This window comes from Nicotiana attenuata, unplaced genomic scaffold (genome assembly GCF_001879085.1).
Source record: "Nicotiana attenuata strain UT unplaced genomic scaffold, NIATTr2, whole genome shotgun sequence".
NCBI classification, from domain to species: domain Eukaryota; kingdom Viridiplantae; phylum Streptophyta; class Magnoliopsida; order Solanales; family Solanaceae; genus Nicotiana; species Nicotiana attenuata.
Genome location: NW_017703403.1, coordinates 1 through 1,431, shown reverse-complemented (window position 1 = coordinate 1,431; position 1,431 = coordinate 1). Strand labels below are relative to the sequence as shown.

The 1,431-nt window shown below is 36.0% G+C and overlaps 1 protein-coding gene across 1 annotated transcript; it reads right to left on the bottom strand.

Moving 5' to 3' along the window:
- Positions 1-101: 101 nt before the first annotated feature.
- LOC109222807 (ATP-dependent DNA helicase PIF4-like) lies at positions 102-794 on the bottom strand (the record flags this gene model as incomplete). The annotated part of the gene is made up of 2 exons (XM_019387119.1): positions 102-212; positions 366-794. Coding segments are annotated over 2 exons (540 nt in total), but the record flags the coding sequence as incomplete, so codon positions are not given.
- Positions 795-1,431: the final 637 nt, after the last annotated feature.

Sequence of the window (1,431 nt, the reverse complement as noted above, 5' to 3'; positions counted from 1 at the left end):
TTAGTTGATTGATTCAACCATGTCAAGAGTGGGAGCAAGAATTCCTCTTTGTTGCAGGTATGTTAAATCACTGCAATGACTTAAAAAATCTGGATATGTACTTTCCACAATCGCAGAAATTGGATCGCCACAATTATTTATGATAAGATCATCAGGGATGTGAACTTTATCGATACCATCAACAGAATTTCCAATCATACCATCACCTATTGCTAAAATCCAATCAGAAAATTGTCTTAGATCATTCAAAAGTGAATCCACCTTATTTCCTTCCAACCTCATATTTTTTGTTAGCTTTAAGACTTAACAGTGATTCCACAAATATGAAGAATTAAGGGTAGTATTAACAATATCTTGTCCAGTACCTTTTGGAATGACTGGAAGTATTTGTCTAAAGTCACCACCAAGAACAACGGTTTTTCCTCCAAATGGACGATCTAAATTGGATGCATCTTTAAATCTAAGAATATCTCTTAGAGTTCTGTCTAGAGCTTCAAAACAATATTTATGCATCATTGGTGCTTCATCCCAAATAATTAACTTTGTCTTGACAATCAATTTTGATAAAGGAGTACCTTGTTTGATATTACATGTTGAATCTTCAGTTGCATTGAGTGGGATTGCAAATCTCGAATGAGCTGTTCGGCCTCCTGGTAACAAAAGAGATGCAATTCCGCTGGATGCAACTGTTAGCACAATATCTCCTTTAGATCTTATGGCAGAAGACAAAGTCCTCCAAAATAAATGTCTTTCCCGGTCTCCGACTCCGAACTNNACTTTACCAAACTTAACCTCTACATAAAGAAACTTATTGTCTCATTTACTAACCGAACTCTAACTGAATTACTTACAAATTCTACCAAACACATATAATGAAACATATAGAAGCATGGAAACGGGAAACGGGCGGTAACTCCGTAACGACAGGTCGGGTCGTTACAATACAACTATTGGAAATTGTCTTCGTTGGAATTTAAAGGTATTCTTGCATCAGATGGAGTTAATGACATTCTCGGAATGAAGTACCTTTTGTCCAGCCATATTTCCCGATTAAATTTTGCTTCGATAACTCGATTTCCGAGTCTAGTGATGATTAATCTTGTTCCATTACATAGCCCTGAAGATGGGTCTATATTTCTCAATAACATCACTGGGACACCCACTTTCAAAGTGATAACATGATTTGGAATTCCAGAACACTTAATAGTGTTTAGGAATTCAGGTGTATGTACGTGTTCCAAACCTGTAAAAGCATCGTCTGACATGCAAATTGTATCGGAACTAAAAAATATTTTTGGTTGACTTTGGTTTAGTGAAACCATGTATTAGTTGATTGATTCAACCATGTCAAGAGTGGGAGCAAGAATTCCTCTTTGTTGCAGGTATGTTAAATCACTGCAATGACTTAAAAAATCTGGATATGTACTTTCC